Source organism: Kogia breviceps, chromosome X (genome assembly GCF_026419965.1).
Source record: "Kogia breviceps isolate mKogBre1 chromosome X, mKogBre1 haplotype 1, whole genome shotgun sequence".
Classification (NCBI taxonomy): domain Eukaryota; kingdom Metazoa; phylum Chordata; class Mammalia; order Artiodactyla; family Physeteridae; genus Kogia; species Kogia breviceps.
In genome coordinates, this window is record NC_081330.1 from 101505155 (window position 1) to 101525132 (window position 19978).

Sequence of the window (19978 nt, forward strand, 5' to 3'; positions counted from 1 at the left end):
TAAGATTTTTAAAAGAGAAAGGCTAACTAATTTGAAGATCACAGAACTACTGGGTGGCTAAGCTTGGATGTAAATCCAGGTTCATCTGATTTAGATTCCACACCCTTAATAAGCTGCTATTTATTCATTCAGCTCCTACTTTGAGAAGTTCCTTTATGAAGGCATTGCACCAGGTCCTGCAGGGGACAATATGATGAATAGAACATTTCACTCTCCCTGATGAATGTATAATCTAGTAATGATAAAGCCCCAAGGCGAAGCATTAAATTATCTGGCGTATATCTAAAGCCACAACTACAAACAGCCACTTGGTATCTAACATCGTGTCATCCTCTCTGCATTAATCTTACCTTCATCATCAAAGAGTTTCATTTTGAGTTTAACCTCACATGTATATGTGTGTAGCTTATTCAACTGAGGAGGAAGATAGACCTACCTATCCAGTTTACCCTGTCTCCCCAGAATAGTCCATAGACGCAGAAACCGTGGTTGTTAGGATTCCCAGTGGCAAGACTGTGTAGATTGGCTGCGGCAAACCCAATGGGATGAATCTTTCAAAGTTATTCAAGTTTTTAATTTGAAGGGACATGGCTAAATTTGAGCCTCAATTCTATAAATTCTGCATGCTCTTAACTGCAGTCTTAAGCAATTTATTAAAATGATAGAAAATGGCCTCCTCAGAAAGTCATTTAGTAATTGACCATTTTGAATATTCAAAGCACACTCCACCAGTCTTCACTGCCAAGTCACAGAGCCTGATATATATATGGATTACATAACGATTTTTCTATTCTCTGTGCTCCAGCATTCCCTGTTCATCCACTGTGTTAAATATGGCACCAAAAAAGCAAAGGTTTGAGAACAGAAGTATCTATAATCTGTTTTTAGCAGTGCCCTGTCTTCCTTGGATATCTAGTTGTACACATATGCTATAATTCTTTGGCAAGATATTATTTGAAAACAAAACACCAGTACCACAATTTAAATGCTTCCGTTTAGAACTAGTTAGGAATTATTGATTTTGCTCTTGTGTGAGGCAAAGAAATAAGCCAACCTGGAGAGTGAGGTAATCAGCCAGGATCTGGATAGGATGGTACAAATCTGACAGCCCATTGATGATTGGGATGGATGCTTCTTTAGCCAGGATGTCCAGATCTGATTGTTTATACACTCGTGCCAACACTGCATCTGTCATGCTAGACAACACACTGTGACAAACCAAGAAAAACTCATCTAAGTTGATTATGCTTAATAATTCCTTCTAAACATAGGGTCTTAGACAGTAATAAGAAATGCTAATACATTAGAATTTTTACTGTTACAACTACCTATCAACACGACAGATTTAAAAGCTAATAATAAACATGTAATCATTCCAGAAGCCAGATGTTGTTCCACTGACGTCTTAACCAATGACCACTGATTTTACTATTTTTTACGGAGATAAGAAACGAATTGTGAGCCTAGCAGTTGTGATAATGAAGTATAATTGATATGTGGCAGTTGGTAAAGTTAGACAAGACCAAAAACAAGATATACTGAGAAAAATTAATGAACTGGATTGCAGCATTTTGTGAGGGGGACATCATCCCACAAATATACACTTTCGGACTTCCCTGGTAGCGCAGTGGTTGAGAGTCCGCCTGCCGATGCAGGGGACGCGGGTTCATGCCCCGGTCCGGGAGGATCCCACGTGCCGCGGAGCGGCTGGGCCCGTGAGCCATGGCCGCTGAGCCTGCGCGTCCGGAGCCTGTGCTCCGCAACGGGAGAGGCCACAACAGTGAGAGGCCCGCGTACCGCAAAATAAACAAATAAATAAATAAATAAAAATACACTTTCACTATAAAATTGAAGGTAGCAGTGTGGCAGCCAAAGAGGTGCACACAAAGATTGTTTTGCAAGAGAGAACCTTCTGGAAGGATTGCTATTAGCTGACAGCCCCCAGCTGCTGCACCTTTGGAGTCTGCTGCAGCATTCCTACTGAGGCCACACTCTCTCCAGGCTGTTCCCACCAAGGACGGAGCACAGGAGGGCCCCAGAGCTGGGCCATTCTGCCTGACACGGGACGTCTCTGATGGGCAGCAAAGATGGATATAACTATTCTCATTTTATAGCTGAAGGACCTGAGACACAGAAGTTTAGTTAACTTGCCCCAGATCACACAGCTAAGTAAGTTGGAGGAGCTCATATTCAAACCAAAGTCAGTTTAACTCAAAAGAACACGTTCTTACCATTACAACACATTGCCTCAAATTTGCAGATGATAAAAACCTGGAATGAGGGCTTCCCTGGTGGTGCAGTGGTTGAGAGTCCGCCTGCCGATGCAGGGGACACGGGTTCGGGCCCCGGTCCGGGAAAACCCGCCCGTGAGCCATGGCCGCTGAGCCTGCGCGTCCGGAGCCTGTGCTCCGCAACGGGAGAGGCCACAACAGTGAGAGGCCCGCGTACCGCAAAAAAAAAAAAAAAAACCCACAAAACCCCCCAAAAACAAAAACCTGGAATGAGAAACTGGGATCCAAATTTTAAGCTCTATGTGTCATGTGTCAGAGTGATGGTGGTTCCTCAGCTAAAGCTTCAGCCTTACAAAAATAACAGGGATGGCCTTTTGTTTAAAATCTTGGTTTCTTCTTATTTAAAGGGAAACCCCACAGCAGAGGCTTCTAACCATTTTAGTTTTAAGGAACTCTTTTTTTTTTTTTTTTTTTTTCAGGACGCGGGCCTCTCACTGCTGTGGCCTCTCCCGTCGCGGAGCACAGGCTCTGGACGCGCAGGCTCAGCGGCGATGGCTCACGGGCCCAGCTGCTCCACGGCATGTGGGATCCTTCCGGACCGGGGCACGAACCCGCGTCCCCTGCATCGGCAGGCGGACTCTCAACCACTGTGCCACGAGGGAAGCCCAGGAACTCTTTTTAATGGCAAAAAAAAAAAAAAAATGGGAAAGCCTCCCATAATAGTAGTTATATTAAATATATAGAGTCATTATTATAAGGTATCCAGTTAGCCTTTGTAATTTTGGTTCAGTTACTTACTAGCTGTGTGACCTTGGACATGTTATTTCATTTCTCTATGACTTAATTTCTTCATCTGTAAAACCATAATAACAATATCTATCCCATTGCGTTATTGTGAGGATTCATGAGCTAACCTATATAAGATGCATAGTATGATATCTTGTTATAGTAAAAGATCAAAAAGTAATAGATGATATTACCATCTCAAAAGAAAATGTATAAAAACTAGAGCTAGTATTTAGTAAGGATTTCATAGATTTGTATTTTAATCATCATATGTTTGGAAAATTAGTCCTTCTTATATATCTGAGACATATTATTTACTCATTCTGTAGAAAACTGTTGCTGCTTATAAAATTCAGTGACCACTAAAAAAATTCCTTGCTCCCAGGGATTAGAGAATCAAAGATTGAAAACCATTTCCTGTAACAATATTTTCTAGACTCAGGGGTTTTTTTCAAATTTTCACAGATTTCTCATGCCCATAGTTCCCAGATTTTCAGATTTCATGGATCAGCAAAATTTCTAAAAACATATGGAGATCAACATGATTCCCAGCTTTTTGTTTAGAAGATTAAGGGTGTGAGAAACATGCAAATAAACACATATAATATGTTAATATATTCATTTAGTAAGAGAGGACATTTTATCAACAAAAAAGGTGTGAATGACCTAATCTCAAAAATGATCCTTGAATTAATTTAGCTTTTTGAAATTCACTATGTTGTCTTTATTTTTCTTATTTTACAACTTCTGATGAAAACTTCCCATGGCAGGGCATCAGTGGAGGGGTCAAGATTTGGAAACCAGTGCTCTGAACTGTCTAAGCACATTGTACGTTGTAGTTTGAAAGAGGTGAATAAAAGAGCCACTTTAGAGTTTCTCTTGTAAAACATGTGACGTTTGATGGTTGACTAAGACCGGGGTTTTCCATTTTTGCTGCATATGAAAGTCACCTGGAGAATTTTTAAAACTCTTGAGGCCCAGGCCATAATCTCTATCAATTTCATCAGGAAAATAGAATCTCTAGGGGTGCGACCTAGAGATCAACATTTTAAAAAACTTTCCAGGAAATTCCAATGTGCAGCCAAGGTCGAGAACCAAAGCTAGAACCTCACTCCTCAAATCAACAGCATCAGCATCACCTGGGAGCTTATTAGAACTGCAGAATCACAGGCCCCACCCAGATTTACTGACTCAGAATCTGTATTTTGACAAGGTTTCCAGGTGATTTATTTGCATATTAAAGTTTGAAAAAAAAAAAAATTTAGGGGCTTCCCTAGTGGCGCAGCGGTTGAGAGTATGCCTGCCAATGGAGGGGACACGGGTTCATGCCCCGGTCCGGGAAGATCCCACGTGCCGCGGAGCGACTGGGCCCGTGAACCATGGCCGCTAAGCCTGTGCGTCCAGAGCCTGTGCTCTGCAACGGGAGAGGCCACAAGAGTGAGAGGCCCGCATACAGCAAAAAAAAAAAATGGGGGCTTCCCTGGTGGCGCAGTGGTTGAGAGTCCTCCTGCTGATGCAGGGGACACGGGTTCGTGCCCCGGTCCGGGAGGATCCCACATGCCGCGGAGCGGCTGGGCCCGTGAGCCATGGCCGCTGAGCCTGCGCGTCCGGAGCCTGTGCTCCGCAACGGGAGAGGCCACAACAGTGAGAGGCCTGCGTACCGCAAAAAAAAATAAAAATAAAAAAATAAAGTTTGAGACTCCTAATAAAGTGAAAATTGACGCCACCATATTTTTGAAAGTATCATCCATTCTTTTCTTCAAAACCTAACCAGCCCCCCTCCCCTCCCCCGCAAAAATCAAGAGATCAGGAGATGGCAGCCCACAAAGACAGAGGACTTTGTCCACAGTCTCATTGGCAAGGAGTGCTTTCTAGTTCAGTTGAAAGAAAAAGGCATCTCAAATCCTGAAAAATGAATAATTTACTCCCTTCCATTAAGGCCCGCATCTTTACAGTAACCAGCTAGCCTGACCTATCTGATGTCCTAAGGCAGTGGGTCCCAAACTTGGGTGTATATCAGAACTAAGTGAATAACTAATAAACAACAGAGGTCCAAGCTCCTGAAATAGGGTAGACTGGGTCTTTGTACTTTTACCAAGTTTCCCAAATAACTCAGATAACCTTCCAAAATTTGAGAGCCACTGTCCTTAGACATAGGCTATTATGTTAAAAGAATTTTAGATCTTCTCCCCTTTTTTCAAAATCACAATACAGATTCCCTTCACCATACAGATACACTGATGTTTCATACTACAGAATGCAGGCTTTTAACTCCACCTTGAGAAAGTTATTTAGATGACGGTAGATATCTCAATAAGATCTATAATTATGATCAATTTCCTATTTCAGAAGAATTGGTTAATTTTATGATACCTAAAATCCTATGAGAGAGAGAGAGGTAGAGGGGTGTTTGACCCCAAAGGATTTCTTTAAATATGCATCACTTCCTACAGTGTATAGAGACAGAATAAAAAAAAAATCTGGATTAACCATTACAGTTGACTTTCTGGAATCTCCCAGTCAGAAAACAGATCTGACTTCAGTTGCAGCCTCTCAAATAATTTTAGGGAGCTAGGACCATGGGCTGCCAACCTCTTATGGTTTTTATGAACTTTACGATGTGTTAAGTTTTGCTATGTGTGTCACAGATAAATGTTATCTTAACCTCATAGATGAGAAAACCAAGGCTTTTGAAAGCCTTGAAGTAATTAGAGCAAGGTTAGGAAAGAATAAAGAAGGATGAGGCTGAAAGAGAGAGGCACTAGGAGAGCAACTGGAGAAGTCAATGCCCGATACACTTGAGTTTTTCAAGAATATTGAAAAAGGACAGTTGTCGTCATTCCCTCCCTTGAACAATCTCAAGAGCTATGGAACAAAGCAGCCAAAAGGCAAGCATGCGTTTACTTGCCCTGTTTATAATGTGGAGTTGGTAACCCTGGAACCTCTATGGTATGATCTCATGGAATGGTGACTGGTCTGCTTTACTGAGGTTGCCCAACACCTCCTAGAACAGAGGTTCTTGACCTTGGCTGCACATTAGTATCACCTATGAAGCTGTAAAAACCCTGTTGCCATATTCTGCCCATTGGAAGTTTAAATTAGAAGCTATGGTGGGTGAGTCACATCAATATTTTTTTCTAATTGCTTTACATACTTTATAAGATTTAATTATCACAATAATTTTAAAGGTTAAGTATACTTACTTTTTTTTTATATATACATATATCTATTCTTTTTCAAATTCTTTTCCCATTTAGGTTGTTACATAATATTGAGCAGAGTTCCCTGTGCTATACCCAGTAGGTCCTTGTTGGTTATCCATTTAAAATATAGCAGTGTGTACATGTCAATCTCAGACTCCCTAACTATCCCTCCCCACCACCCTTCCCCGCTGGTAACCATAACTTCGTTCTCTGAGTCTGTGAGTCTGTTTCTGTTTTGTAAATAAGTTCATTTGTAACATTTTTTTAAGATTCTGCATATAAGTGACAGCATATGGTATTTCTCTTTCTCTGTCTGACTTAGTTCACTCAGTATGATAATCTCTAGGTCCATCCATGTTGTTGCAAATGGCATTAGTTCATTCTTTTTAATGGCTTCGTAATATTCCATTGTATATATGTACCACATCTTCCTTATCCATTCATCTATCGATGGACACTTAGGTTGCTTACATGTCCTGGCTATTGCAAACAGTGCTGCAATGAACACTGGGGTGCATGTATCCTTTCAGACCATGTTTTTCTCTGGATATATGCCCAGGAGTGGGGTTGCAGGATCACATGGTAGCTCTTTTTAGTTTTTAAGGAAGCTCCGTACTGTTCTCCACAGTGACTGTACCAATTTACATTTCCACCAACAGTGTAGGAGGGTTCCCTTCTCTCTACATCCTCTCCAGCATTTATTGTTTGTGGATTTTTTGATGATAACCATTCTGACTGGTGTGAGGTGATATCTCTTTGTAGTTTTGATTTGCATTTCTCTAATAATTAGTGATCACATCAGTATTTTTAAAGCTCCCCAGGTTATCCCAATCTGAAGACAAGGGTGAGAACTATTATCCTAGAAAACAGAGTGAGGAGGTGGGAGGAGAGTGGAATACTCTGCTGCTGGGTGGAACAATAGATCAGTGTAGAGGAGGAAAGTCTTAGTTGCTGAAATCTCATACTATAGGAAAAGTGAGGGATAACAACACGATATGTTGTACTGGAAAGAACAAGATTTCATACACTTATAAAAGAAGTACAGTTGACCCTTGAACAATGTGGATTTGAACTGCACAGGTCCACCTAAACGTTGGATATATTTCAATAGTAAATACTACAGTAGTACATGGTCCATGGTTGGTTGAATCCATGGATACTGAGGAACTGCAGATACAGAGGGTGGACTGTAAGTTATATGTGGATTAACCCCTGTGTTGTTCAAGGGTCAACTGTATTTTCCTTTCAGCTCAGTCACTACCAAGAGCAGTCCTGTGGCAGCAGCAGTAGCTATAATCTTCTCTCCCCTCAATACTTGTAAGCATCCCTAGTGCCCAAATTTTGGTCTTAATATTGTTCTATACCCAAAAAAGGAACCAGAAAAAAAAAAAAAGGAACCAGAAACTATTAGAGGATAGTTAATTCCATGTCCTTGGGCAGGATAAAATCAGTATAGGTCTGTAACACCCTGTTGTTGCTAGGAAGCAAAAATGATTTTAAAAATAGTAGGGGCAGTGCTAAGAGGAAAAAGAACTAGCTTAACCATTTGTCAAGTTGTGGTCATTTATAGTGAAAATCATTAAGTAAAACATGTTGTGCTTATAAAAGGCCATGATGCTCATAAGAAAAGAGTTAATATAAAGAAAATATACAAAAATATAATTGTAACATCAAAGAAAGATGAATATTACTATGTACATTTAAATTTATTTACTTAAGTAGGAAAGTGCTTATATATAACTGTATAGATACAGATAGATATTTTGTGGGTTTTTGTTAAGTGTATTTCTTTTCATAAAGTATAGATATGTGCCATTTCTAATGTGTGTAAGCCACAAATAATTAGCACAACTTAGATACCAAATAGTCCTAGAAATAGTAGAAACTATAACATGAATGGACAAGGCCCCATCAGCATTTGTGGTCTTATGTAAAGTGAAGTAGAAGAGGAATCCTGCAGCTAACTAGCACCCATTGCCACACACAATTTCCAATTAGAAAGATGATACAACCATTTATTCTAAAACAATAAGTTAACCGTCCTGAAGAAGAAATCTAAATTTTCAAACTCACGTTCCTGTCGCTCTAGAAGTGAAACCTCTTGGTGACCCAACTAATTATAAAACAATGCCAATCAGAAAGGCATATATTTCAAAATATGGAAACCAGGCCAGGTTAATATATCATAAAAATATTACAGTGGGTCATGTACTGCCAGAGATTGAAAACAAATAAAGATTGAAGGATACCCCATCTTTTAACTTCTTTAATAAATCAAAATCCATATGAAAAACAGAAACAAGGATCCTATGGTAGACAGAATAATGCCCCTCCCCCAAGGATGTTCATGTCCTAATATCCAAAACCTGTGTATATGTTACCTTACGTGGCAAAGGAAATTTTGCAGATGTGATTAAATTAAGGATCTTGAGATGGGGAGATTATCCTGAGCTGGGTCCAATCTAAGAGAGAGGATCCTTATAAGAGAGCCGCAGGAGGGGGGATTCCCTGGTGGTCTAGTGGTTAGGGCTCCATGCTTCCACTGAATGGGGCACGGGTTCATTCCTTGGTCAGGGAACTAAGATCTCACAAGCTGTGCGGTGCAGCCAAAAAAAAAAAAAGAGCGAGCGAGGTAGGTCAGAAGTGAGAGAAGATGCTGGCTATGTTGCTGGCTTTGAAGATGGAGGAAGGGAACCATGTGCCAAAGGATGCAGGCAGCCTCTGGAGGCTGGAAAGGCCAAGGAGTTGGATTCTTTCCTGGAGCCTCCAGAAGGGGCACAGCTCTATGGGCTCATTTTAGACCTCTGACTTGCAGAAGTGTAAGATAATAAATTTGTGTTGTTTTAAATCACTAAATTTATGGTAATTTGTTAAAGCAGCAATAGGAAACCAATATCAGATCCCGTGATTAAAAGTGAAAACTAGGTTATAAAAATATATTCAAGCTAGTGGATGGCAGCTTGAATTTAATTCATCTTGAACTTAGCAAGCAGTTCCCAAACCCAACCAAAATTAAGTGGTCAGCAATCCACTAAACCTACATTCCTAGCCTCTTGAGATGATTTTTCTTCTTTCCAGTCTGGTAAAATTACACACACACATTTAAATTCCAGGACCATGTAAGAATAAGAATAAAAGTAGGGGTAAGAATATAAACAAAATTAAATCTATGATATTAATAGCATTTTGCTCAGTTTTATTGTTAAAATATTAATCAGCTCTCTAATCAGTGTGGTGTTTTATGTATATATTTTCCTTTTTAAAATATTTAGAGCGTTCAAGAAAATCTGAAATGCTAGGCTTGTGATTAAGTTAAGTGTTTTAAAGCATTTGATTAAATTGCAATCAATGTTTAAATGGTTGACGAGACTTGTTTTGTTCATTTAATATGTATTTGATTCAGTGGTTGTATAAGTAGTGTGTGAATGTTTAAAGCAATCGTTCTGAAACTTAAACATGCATCAGAATCACCAGGAGGGCTTATTAGAACACAGCCAGTTGTGTTTCTGATTCAGTAGGTCTGGGTTGGGGCCCAGAAGAATTTGTATTTCTAACAAGCTGTAGGGTACTGCTTATGCTGCTGATTTGGGGACCACACTTTGAGAACCACTGAGGAATGTTTGCTCTTTTTTTTAATGTTTGCTCTTTTATGTTTATAGAAATACTAAATTCATAAGACTAAGATATTGGACTGTAAACAAAGTACAACGGGTAGGGAGTATTTCTATAGCACAAAAAGCCTCTTGGACATTAAAGCATCTATGAGCAAGAGGGAGTATGACAAAGCTTGATAGAAAATGTCACTTCAGTCGTTCACCACAGAAGCTGCAGGTGAAATGAATCGATATGGGGGAAGGAACAACTCCTAAGCTGTTTTCACATTGGAATCACTTGGGGAAACAAAGATATTAAAGACCTTTAAATAGACAATATTATTATGTCAATAATGTTGCTTTCTGCTTTATGTTTATAAGTCATAGAGAAATCACCATTCTTATTTTTCTTCTTCCAGTCTACTAAAGATCTTAAAAAACAACGACTTGTCACTGGGAACAATGGCAGACCTGTAACTCAGGCTGGACTTACAGGCCCATTAACAGTAATCTGGGCTTTCTATAGCTCTCCAGCAATTTGACATCCCAGCTTTAAACATTGTAAGAGCTGTGTTATATGTATTACAAATGAAAGGTTGACAAGTTAAAAATACTCTCTGGCTCTGTAATGACTTTTCATTTTGGTCTCTTTTCATTTCCATTGAATATATAGAGTTATTTTTGCCTTCCGGTGGATTCCTGCAGCTTTGCAGACAATCTTAGGCATCTGTCAACAATGGTAGCAGAACAGCTTTTGCAAAATCCAAAGTACCCAAATTTAAAGTTTCTCACACATATCAATTTGCTCTGGATGTTTAATTACCAATATGAGGATTTTAAAAAAAAAAGTTAACAAGTTAAAATATTTATTCAACTTGATTTTGCCTAAGTGTTTAAAATGTCATCTATTTTTCCCCCATCATCTCTTTTCCTACTGTTTAGAAAAAGAAGCCTGATGTAGGACTTTAAATGGAAAGATAGTTCAAGAGATAAAATGTTAACATTGATTATTTCTGGATGATGGCAGTATTGGTGGTTCTAGCTATTTTTAAAATCTCTTTTAGTATTTTCTACGAAAAGGAATATGACTGTAATAACCAGAAAAAAAACATATCATTCAAAAAAGGAAATTTCTCCCAAACATAATTTGGAAAGTAATTGAAAATGAAATAGGGCTTCTTAGAGTAATGGCTAATTCTTGGCCTTAATGAAGAAATGTGCAAGATGAGCCTGGAACATCTTGCCATATGAAAAAGCAATGGAGTTATTAAAGACTAATAGAGTTATGTCAAAATGACCCAGTAGCCAACTTGAAGACAGATCACATTGGCCAAATATGGGACAATTTGAGCACCAATAAGAGTAATAACTGCAATGAATTGAAACCTTCAAATATATTTAAATGCATGAGTTTATGAAGATACTAAAAAACAGAGGGACATTGAGAAGAGTCATAGCAAGATCACTTTTAACTCAATTTAAAAGAGAACTTTCAGTCAGTTTCTATGAACTCTGGTCAGAAAAGTCAGACTGTATAAAAATGGAACAAGAACCGCAATGAACATACAATGGAATATTACTCAGGCATGAAAAGAAACGAAGTTGAGTTATTTATAGTGAGGTGGATGGACCTAGAGACTGTCATACAGAGTAAAGTAAGTCACAAAGAGAAAAACAAATACCATATGCTAGCACATATATATGGAATCTAAAAAAAATATAGTTCTGAAGAACCTAGGGGCAGGACAGGAATAAAAACACAGACGTTTTAGAGAATGGACTTGAGGACACGAGGAAGGGGAAGGGAAAGGGGAAGGGGAAGCTGGGACGAAGTGAGAGAGCGGCATGGACATATATACACTACCAAATGTAAAATGAATAGCTAGTGGGAAGCAGCCACATAGCATAGGGAGATCAGCTTGGTGCTTTGTGACCACCTAGAGGGGTGGGATAGGGAGGGTGGGAGAGAGACGCAAGAGGAAGGAGATACGGGTATATATGTTTATGTATAGCTGATTCACTTTGTTATACAGCAGAAACTAACATACCATTGTAAAGCAATTATACTGTAATAAAGATGTTTAAAAAAATGGAACAAGATAGCTCTGTATATAAAGAGCGCCCTGATACTGGATATTTTCATGCAGGCTCAAGAATGATTTTGAAGGAATGGTGTGGAAGAGGCATGAAAAGGATGGTTGATCTAAATAGCTCATAAAGATCTTTTAAACCTCAAGTTTCTATTATTCTTTAATATTTTTCCCTTTGGTATGAAATCACAACTTGTTTAGGAATTAACTAAAACACTCAGAAAGCCAAAAGAAAACAAAGCAAAACATAACAATAAATACCATAAACAAAGTCTCCCATGGCTCCAGGAAGGTCTGACGCAGAGTCTGTGGTTGGGTAAACAGATACTAAAAACAAAGAAACAAAACCCCAAACCCCAAACCCCAATAGTGTGCTGGGCCAGATCTTAAGAGCAAACATGGATATTGATGAGATGGGCAATCACAAAACAATCCTGATAATCTTAGAAAGAGTTGAGTAGTTCCTAAACTATTGGAACATGGTAGATGTGTTGCAAAAGCCAAAAGCAAACATAAGTTGTATTCTCTTAGGGTCCTCCCATTCATTCTTCCTTTTGTCCCCATCCTGCCTTGAATCACTGTGTGCCCCCTAAATTCCAGTTGGTTATCAATGACATCTCCAACCAGTTAGCTAGTTGGCAAACAGTGGGAGGAATTTCTGGTTGTGCACAACGACACCATTGAGAACCCTGTAATCATTTAAAAATGGGCATTTCCTATTTTTACTTTTTATGGAAGCAGGCCAAGGCCCTAGAGAAGACATAGACTTTATCCCCAATGTAAATTGGCCAAGGAATAAACTTGCTGACTGAGTCTCCCTCTGGGAGGGAGAATATTCCAGTGCTCTGATATCTCTACACAGGTTATAATTTTAGTTATATCAATAGAAGAATGATGAGGAAACAAGATAACACCTTCAGCACACCTAGGTGGGCTCCTCTCAAATGGGCTAAGGTTAGAAGAAGCCCAGGGATGTTGAATGAAATTACCATATGCAATTTATTTAGGAAGGCAGAAGCCTTTTGACTTATATGTTAGTTCCTAGTTTTGAAGACCTCAAAGATAAATGGGTAGGGCATAATGGCATTCAGAATGACCTCCTCAAAATGTGCCATAGGAATCTCAGTGTTGGGTCAGCATAAGCTGACTAGGAGATCACAAAGATGGCCAGAATTGAATCAGAGCTTGTCCTGAGATTGAGTTAGGCCATAACTTGATCCAACCAACATTACTTGAGTTTCTTCTGTGGACCTGTCCTTTAAAAGCACTATCTGATTTATCCTCATATAAACTCATTGAGATACGTATTTGTATCTCCATTTTACAACTGAGAAAGCTAAGTTTCAGAAGCAACTGGTCCAAACCACAGGGCCAGTGTGGTATGAGCGGTGACTTTAACTGAAGCCCAACCCTGCTTCAAAGCCCCTACTCTTTACGCTGTGGCAAACTGCCTCTGAACTATGACTATATCATATTTCATGTTGTGAACAACTGGCTTTTGTTACCATTTACCCAAGGACCTACAACTGCCATGCTGCTAGTTTCTTGGTGGCCTCTGTGAAGATTCTTGGAGATATCATATTTCCTATTAGATACAAATTTATTAGTACCTAATCAAGTACGTATTTCCCATTAGGTGCCAATATTTTACAACATTTTACCAAGAAACCTAAGTAAGATTACCTTTTTTGGTCTTAATATCATTGGTATAAATATCTTAAGAACAGTATTCCAGCTTTTCAAAACATTCCTTTCAATATAACAATAGTTCACTCCTAGTCTTTTTCTTCCCCACTGCTACTCTTAAGAAACGTGTCTCATCCAAAAATCCCTTTATAACTTCCATTATTTGAGCTTTCAGAATGACAATGATTTGAAACCCTTCCATGTTGCTGCAGGGGCATGTGGATATGTGTTTGTGTAGTGGGTTGAATGGTGTCCCCCAAATTCTTATCTGCCAGGAAACTCAGAATGAGCCCTTGTTTGGAAGTAGGGTCTTTGAAGATGTAGTTAGTTAAGATGAGGTCATACTGGAGTAGGGTGGGCCCCTAATACAATGACTGTTGTTCGTCTTAGAAGAGGAGAGGATACACAGAGATATACAGAGAAGGTAAAGGTGGAGGCAGAGATTGGAGTGATGCAACTACAGACCAAGGAATGCCAAAGATTGCTGAGAGCCACCAGAAGCTAGGAAGGAGCAAGGCAGGATTCTCTCCTACAGCCTTCAGGGAGAGCATGGCCTTGCTGACACATGGATTTGGGGCTTCTAGCCTCCAGAACTTTGAGAGAATAGATCTGTGTTGTTTTTAAGCTACCAAGTTTGTGGAAATATGTATGGCAGCCCTAGGAAACTAACACAGTGGTTTATGCTGATTTTCCTTTCTACTGGTTTTACACTGGCAGAAAACACTTGAGCGATCAGTACCATAAGTGAGTTACATCTATAGGGGACGTAATTAGAGTAGAACAATGTTACATTATTTGGTTTTATATGGTGCCTTTCATACACATGGTTCCTGAAGCTGTTTTACTAAGTACTGTATTAAAGTAAAAATGACTGTGAAGCTATTATGCACCTTTCAATAGTGGACTCAGAGTATTAGACATGAACAGCTGTCATTATGGAAGAAACAGAAAGCCTTGAAACTGGAGTGAAAATGTCCCACTACTGTTGCTAAGTTTCATCCTTTTTTTTTTTTTAATGGTAATACTTTTTTTTTTTTACATCTTTTTGGAGTATAATTGCTTTACATTGGTGTGTTAGTTTCTGCTTTATAACAAAGTGAATCAGCTGTACATATACATATATCCCTATATCCCCCCTCCCTCTTGCATCTCCCTCCCACCCTCCCTATCCCACCCCTCTAGGTGATCACAAAGCACCGAGCTGATCTCCCTGTGCTATGCGGCTGCTTCCCACGAGCTATCTATTTTACATTTGGTAGTGTATATATGTCCATGCCACTCTCTCACTTCGTCACAGCTTACCCTTCCCCCTCCCCGAGTCCTCAAGTCCATTCTCTAGTAGGTCTGCATCTTTATTCCCATCTTGCCCCTAGGTTCTTCATGACCATTTTTTTTTTTTTACATTCCATATGTATGTGTTAGCATACATCCGTTTTTAAACTTCCAAAGAATAAGTGATCTGAGTCATGCTAAACTGTCACTTCTGGTGTCACATCTAAAAAGACAAGCCCAGAGTGAGGAAAAAAATAGAATATCCAACTCTTAACCCCAGTAGAGCACCGGAGAATTGACAAAATCTGAAAACACCCTCAAATCTGAAGTAAATTTAACTGAATATATATGTATGTCTTTTGTGTCTTCTGATATGTTAGAAGAAATATCTCTTCTGAAAAGAGTTGCCGAGAGAGACTTTTCTAAAGAGGGAAGTGAGCAGTGGTTCATTTTCTCCAATGGGAGCCTGGCCCTACAGGGATCCACAGTGAACTGAGGAAACAATTCAAATCTTAGGGCTGTCTTCCCATGAGTGTAGGATACACTCCCTTACTAGTTACATTATATCTAGCAAAATCCAGAAGAGAGATGATAGCCCAGTTGTGCAAAAAAAGAGCTAACATAGCAGTCCTGAGATGGCTATCTTCAAAAGGCCTGCTTACAGGGTTGGCCCTTAGCTGGCACTTGCACTTTGGGAGGGTCTCCACCACTCCTAGAAATAATAAGGATGGCTCACTACCTAAACTGTTTGTATAAACACTACGGATTATGCTGAACACCCTCTTTCCTTCTGGGAGCCTAGAATTTGGCTTCATGCTAGGCAGAGGGTGCCTATGTGAGCAGCTTCCAGTAAAAATCTTATGCACTGAGTCTCTAATGGGCTTCCCTGGAAGACAACATTTCACACATGTTGCCACAACTGATTGCTGGAGGAATTAAGCATGTCCTGTGTGATCCCACAGGGAGAAGACCCTTGCAGGCTTGTGCCTGGTCTCCCCTGGACTTGGCGCCATGTGCCTTTTCTCTTTGCTGGTTTTGCTTTGTATCCTTTTTTTATAATGAATCTTAGCCATGACCATATGCTGAGTCCTGTGAATCCTCCTAATGAATCATTGAACCCAGGGGTTGTCTTAGGGGCCCTGACATACCAACTCCTCCACAATATCAGTTGACAGCTCCATCTCAGTGCTCCCCTTCACTCCCCACCAGTACCCTCAGATTACATGATACTCAACTGAGACTTAGCTAAGGAGAATTCCCCTACTATATTTTGAAGAGTGAACAGGTTTTATTATTGTAATCAAGTAAGAAAAGCGAAATACCTTTTATTTTGAATGTGTATTTAGGTCTTTTACTCCTTGATCTGGTTTTTCATTCCTTTGGTGGCCAAGACAGGACCAACTTGTAAGGGTACATTTTTTTAAATTTGCAAGTTTAAAGTATGTTTCTTTGCAGATATAAAAACATTGCTGGCTGTCCTTCTGTTCCTGAGTGCATCAAGTTTGTTCTTGCCTTAAGCTTTTTTTTCTTTTTTTGAAATAAATTATTTTATTTTATTTTATTTATTTTTTATTTTTGGCTGCATTGGGTCTTTGTTGCCGCGTGCGGGCGTTCTCTAGTTGCGGCGAGCGGGGTCTACTCTTCGTTGCGGTGCATTGGCCTCTCACTGCGGTGGCTTCTCTTGTTGTGGAGCACAGGCTCTAGGCGCACGGGCTTCAGTAGTTGTGGCACATGGGCTCAGTAGTCGTGGCTCACGGGCTCTAGAGCGCAGGCTCAGTAGTTGTGGCGCACGGGCTTAGTTGCTCCGCGGCATGTGGGATCTTCCTGGACCAGGGCTCGAACCCGTGTCCCCTGCAATGGCAGGCGGATCCCTAACCACTGCGCCACCGGGGAAGCCCACCTTAAGCTTTTGTACCAGCAGCTTTTTGTCTGAGATGCTTTTCCTACAGCTTGGCATCCCTGGCTCTGTCTTTTCAGTGAGCTCTCCACTTCACTGTTACCTCCTCTGAGAGGCCTTCCCTGACCACCCAATCTAAAGGCGCCCCCAACTCCGCCCACAGATCACCCTGCTTTGACTTCATCATAGCACTTATTTCAACCTCCTATTGTATTCATGCTTTATTTTTTGTTTAGTCAAAGTCTCCTCCCTCTAGAATATAATTTCCACTTGAAAAAGTATTTTGTTTAATTTGATCAGCGTTTTATTCTCAGTGCTAAAATCCTGGAAGAAAAACTAAGCATTCAGTAAATATTTTTGAATAAATGAATAATTAAGTCATTTGACTAAATAAGTGACATTTTGGAAACTGCATTTAACAGGTTTCAGGAGAATGGCCCAATTTGCTTTTTTTTTTTCTGTTGCCACATTCAGTGTATTCCCCATCCAGTTCTTTTTTCACCAATGGATAGTCACTTTTTATTTAAAAATTATTTATTTATTTATTTATTTTGGCAATGCCACGCAGCACGTGAGATCTTAATTCCCCTACCAGGGATCGAACCCATGCCCCCTGCATTGGAAGCATGGCATCTTAACTACTGGACCACCAGGGAAGCCCTGGGTAGTTACTTTTTTTTTTTTCCACCAGGCCCCCAAAGCAGCGAGACAGGCAGACAGAGAAGCAACGCCGTCAATCAGTGTCAAGTGTGCACTTTTCTCTTGATTCAAGAGGGCCAGCACTATCATTTAAACATCATCCAATCTCTTTGCATCTTACAGAGTTTAAGGTCTACAAAAAGCAAGGAGGCAATTGCTATGGATTGTACCGTACATATCGGCAGAGTAGATGTCATTAAGATTCACTTCCTTGCATCTCCTGTTCAGTTACTTCTGTGCAAGGCAGTGGATTTTTCTTGTCTTCTTCAGTTTAGATTTACTGAATTTCTGAATCTCAGCCATATCTTGTTTGTCAGAGAATTTGGCAGATTAAGCAGGAATGGGATGCACAAAAGAAAGTCATGTTTCCACAACAGCTACTCTAACCCCTTTTCTGACATCCCCATCTACCATTCCAGCCTCTTCTGATATTGTACTAACCTTATTTACCTTGTACCCTAACGATTTCCTCCTGTCCCTCCGTAACTGCACCTGTCCTCAAGGTTCAGCCTTCTGGAATTCTCACACAGTGAGACTCTGCAGCTCATTTTCTACCACTGAGTTTATACTTCTATTTCTCCAGCTATCAACTTTACCCAAATTCCTTATCTCCAGTGGCTCGTGGACATTTCTATGTGGAGGTTCAACGTTTAATGCAATATGTCCAATACCTAGTCTATCACCTTCTTCCCGAAGCAGAAACTCCTTTCATTTTCCTGCTTCTGCTAATATATGCATATATATTTTAAGAATGACAAATCTGAAACCATTTTGCCTGCACTCTCAGTGTATCCTTCACATTCAGTTAGCATGAAACCATATACATATCTTACTAGCTGTCCCTTCTTTACTAACACACTAGCATAGATTGACAGCACAACAGCCAGGATTACTACACAACCTCCCAATTCGGGGTCTCTCAAAGTGTGGTCCAGCCCGCCTTGCAGCAGAATCACTTGAGGAGCTTGTTAAAATATAGATTCCCAGACACCAACTGAACCCTAACCTGCAGAATTAGAATTCCTGGGTGTGGGGCATACAATTTTGCATTTTAACAGGTTCCCCAACATAATTCTCAAACTAGCTTTAGAACCCTTGGAATTCTCTCTCTACCTTCTATCTCTATCCAGATCCAAATTACTCTGCATCTGTCTACACATAGTTTACACTGGGACACACCTCTGTTTAAGGACTATGACTTTAATACGTTTGCTTACATTTGAGAGTAGAAAGTGGACCTTCGACATCGGAACTCCCTCATTTTATAGAAAAGGAAACTAAGATCCAGAGAAATTTTCACCCATGGAGGTCACAGAGTAGGTAAGTGGCAAAGTTTGGACTAGATCTCAAGTCTTTTGATTTCCAAGCCACGCAGAAAAGAGTTAACATAGCAGTCCTGTCCAGTGTCCTTTGAAAGGCCTGAGCGTAAGATTGGCCCTTGGATGGCGTCTGGGAGCTTCAGTGTGGGGAGGGTTTCCACCATTCCCAGGACTGATAAGAGTAACTCCCTGTGCCTAAAATGTTTTTTGTAAACAATATGGTTTAAAATGAACACCTGCTTTCCTTCTGGGAGTCTGGAATTTGGGTACATGTCAAACAGAGCATGCTATGTGACCATCCCCCAATAAAAACCCTGGGTACTGAGTCTCTAAGGAGCATCCCTGATGGATAACATTTTACACACGTTGTCACAACTCCTTACTAAGGGAATTAAGTGCATCCTGAGTGACTCCACTGGGAGAGGACTCTTGGGAGCTTATACCTGGTTTCCTTCAGATTTCTCCTCACATGCCTTTTCCCTTTGTTGATTGTGCTTCATATACTTTCACTGTAATAAATCATAGCCACGCGTCTGACTATATGCTGAGTCCTGTGAACCCTCCTAGTGAATCATCATACATGGGGGTGGTGTTGGGGACCTTGCAGCACACAAGCCAATGTTTTCCATAACTCATTTCACTGCCACTCTCATTGACTGTATAAAAGAGACAGTAGGGGTAAACCAAAACAGCATGGCCTTAAAAAAACAGCATGATTTAAATGCTGACTTAGCTGCTAAGCTCCATTACTTCTCTGAGTCATGGTTTCATCATCTATAAAATAATTGGGCCAATAATACTTACTTTGTAAGTTTTCGTTCTTTTTTTTTTTTTTTTTTTGGCTGTGCTGCATGGCTTGTGGGATCTTAGTTCCCCTACCAGGGGTTGAGCCTGTGCCCCCTGCAGTAGAAGCGCAGAATCTTAACCTCTGCACCGCCAGGGAAGTCCCTGTAAGGTTTTTACAAAGATTTAGCGATAATAGTACAAGAGATCCATAGTATACACCCTTTAAGAAGGAGCTATGATTATTTTCCTTTGAGTCTTTTGGATAAGATGGAATGACCAGAAGGAATTCTATGGATCCAATTTTATGTATCCATGTAGCAATGGAATTAATTATATGGACTAAAAAGTCCCAATCATATTGGGACTTGTGAGCAGATTATTTTTCCTAGGATCTGTGTAGAGCTCCTCTAAGGACT

General features: G+C 40.1%; 1 protein-coding gene across 1 annotated transcript in view; it reads right to left on the reverse strand.

The window, feature by feature from the left end:
• The window catches only part of OTC (ornithine transcarbamylase), a 57263-nt gene that overhangs the window by 14895 nt on the left and 22390 nt on the right, over positions 1 to 19978 (reverse strand). The window contains exon 5 of the mRNA XM_059049889.2: positions 1055 to 1208. Coding sequence (XP_058905872.1) covers positions 1055 to 1208 — 154 coding nt within the window. The remainder of the gene's footprint in view (positions 1 to 1054; positions 1209 to 19978) is intronic.